Genomic DNA, 2,500 nt, shown 5'->3' on the forward strand with positions numbered 1-2,500 from the left:
ACTTGTAAAAGGAAAAAGGAAAGGAAAGGAACTTTATTTACAGTGCTTCTCATAGCGTGCACGGGTGCAGGACCGCACAATTCGATCAAACCTGCACAATGACGCACAATTCCTTAAAGTCCACAAAATCCTGCACAATGCTGAGTGATGTGGTTAGAGTTTTTATAAGTAATACATGTAAAATTGTGCAGGCATTCTTTGTGGCTCTGCGTAGTCCTGAGCAATAGCTTGGTTCTTAGTCGGTGGATCGGGACAATGCCCAAAACAGTGATGCTTGTAGTCAAAACTATCAGATGCTAATATAAGTGTTAAAAGCACTTTTTGGAAAGTGAAAAGTGGCAGAAACTTACCAAATACTTTAATGTTCTTAAACTAAATCCCTTTGTGTTTTCTAAGTGATCAATCAGTCTTCCTGGAGATGCTGAAAGTGATAGACACCAAAAGAATGTGAGTATAATGCGCAGTGTACTTATTCCCAAGGGAGCTTCACACATGTGACTTTACTTATGTCCATTACTGAACACATCTTTTAATGAATGTAAGCACAGTGGACCATCTCTGTACTTTATGCTTACCTATTATAATGTGCGGTTTCTTTGCCAGCATCAGGGCTTGAGACATCATGTCCATTCCACCCACAATCACAGCTGTACGAAAAGGACGAAAAGGAAAAATGCTTGTTTGCTACAATTATTGCATTTGACATTAGGAGAATGCAATTTCTAATCTTGGCTATCCTGTGCATACATGTAGGATGAGCTTTAGCAAATTTTCCTTTTTTCATTCATCTGCATTTTCAGCACCATCTTAAACTACTGATACATGTATATCACACATGCATTGATATGGCCTCTGGGCAAATGATGATGATGCGCACCTCATGATTGGTTTTTTTTCTATAGTAAAAGATTGTTTCTTTCCCCTCCCTTCTCCTTTGCTTCTAAAGCGACTGTCAAACGCACTTCAATAATCCAAGATTACTACTTGTGCATGTACAGTAAATGTACTGGTGTATTAGGCAATTGACACTGATTTATTTCATACTGTACTCTAATTTTCACATCTTTTCTTTTTAAGTATTGCACAGTCTAAGTCATTCTCAATTCTGTAGGATCCTGGAACTTCTGTTAAAGCCCCTTCACCCCCTAATGAAAACAATAATGAGGACTAAAGATTTTGTAGTCCCCTCTGGCCCTGATATTGGCCCTCTTCAAACATGTACAGAACTTATTGTCTTTGACACCTGTGACCTTCCACGGGAAAACGTACACTAACGTTTGCCCGTTAAACGGCTTAAAACTAACGGACGGTTAACGGATATTCAACGGTTTTGAAGATTGGTTTAACGTTTTTTACTAACGCTCTGACGGTTTGTGCTAACGCTCTAACGGTTTGTGCTAGCGCGCTAACGGTTTGTGCCAACGCTCTAACGTTCTTTCCATCAGTTCTAACGTTCTGCCTTAGCACTTTAACACCAAGTCTTAGTTCTAAGCTCGAAAGGCTGATCGATGACACCACAACGTAGTGAGCGATTACCGTTCATCGAACAAAGGCCATGGTTTGAAGTACTAGCACCATCGTGAGCTGGCCAAAACAAATCGGATGCACATTTCAGCGAGTTTTTTGCTTTAAGAATACTACGATGTAGACAGGCCACCAGAAACGATTGCGTGACTTTTAAAATACGATTCCGAAGAGGCGCGCCCATGGCGCCATAACTGCTGAATGCAACGAAGTCCGGATAAAAGTGGCTAATCTCGATATGTTTTGACCGTCGGACTCACAATGAAGCGATGCATTACTAAATTGTGAATTTCTCACGGCATCCATTACTTCATTAGCTACTGTAGTTGCAAAGTAAAATACAACAAATGATTATTTTCATCCAAAGAAATGTAGCATTTCATGTTGTTTTCAAAGCCGAAGTAACGATAAATTCAAAGCGGTGCGTTCATAAGAGAGCTCTTTGCTATAAATACGATAAAAGAGTTCTGTATCGTCAGTTAAGATGCCGAGGGGGCAAAAAAGCTCGCGAGAAACTCCAGGCGAGTGGTTAAGTTAAACAGATATTTTTCAGTTGAAATTTGGTAAGTCATGCATCATTCAATCACATTTAATTTGGCGTTCGCGCAGGATGGGTCTTCGATCTTTGGTCTTCGTTTTTGGAGTCTTTATTGTCCATTCTACCTATTAGCGTAGTTATTTCAGCTTGAAATCCATCCAAGACTCGAAGAGCTCAACCTCAAATAATATCGAAAACTCCAGCATTCCCAGCGCCAAGGATGCGTAGCAGGATTTTCGTTTACCGGCTTTAGATACATGCTTGCAGCCGTCACGCCATGTGCTCCTCTCTGATTGGATGATGATTTCTTATTAGCCAATCACAGAGGAGCAAACGTTGTGACGGCTGCAAGCCGTCACACCAAACTCCAACTACGCTTCCTTGGAGTTCCGAATGCTGGATTTTTTCAATTTTATTTGAGGTCCAGCGCTTCGAGTT

At 40.7% G+C, this 2,500-nt stretch overlaps 1 protein-coding gene across 1 annotated transcript in view; it reads right to left on the bottom strand.

Moving 5' to 3' along the window:
- Positions 1 to 2,500, bottom strand: part of LOC137971220 (probable ATP-dependent RNA helicase DDX47) — a 17,842-nt gene that overhangs the window by 12,675 nt on the left and 2,667 nt on the right. Inside the window, exons 5-6 of the mRNA XM_068817993.1 lie at positions 576 to 647; positions 351 to 421 (exon numbers count right to left, since the gene is read on the bottom strand). Of these exons, the coding sequence (XP_068674094.1) occupies positions 351 to 421; positions 576 to 647 (143 nt within the window). The remainder of the gene's footprint in view (positions 1 to 350; positions 422 to 575; positions 648 to 2,500) is intronic.

The sequence above is a fragment of the Montipora foliosa genome, chromosome 9, assembly GCF_036669935.1.
Source record: "Montipora foliosa isolate CH-2021 chromosome 9, ASM3666993v2, whole genome shotgun sequence".
Taxonomy (NCBI): Eukaryota; Metazoa; Cnidaria; class Anthozoa; order Scleractinia; family Acroporidae; genus Montipora; species Montipora foliosa.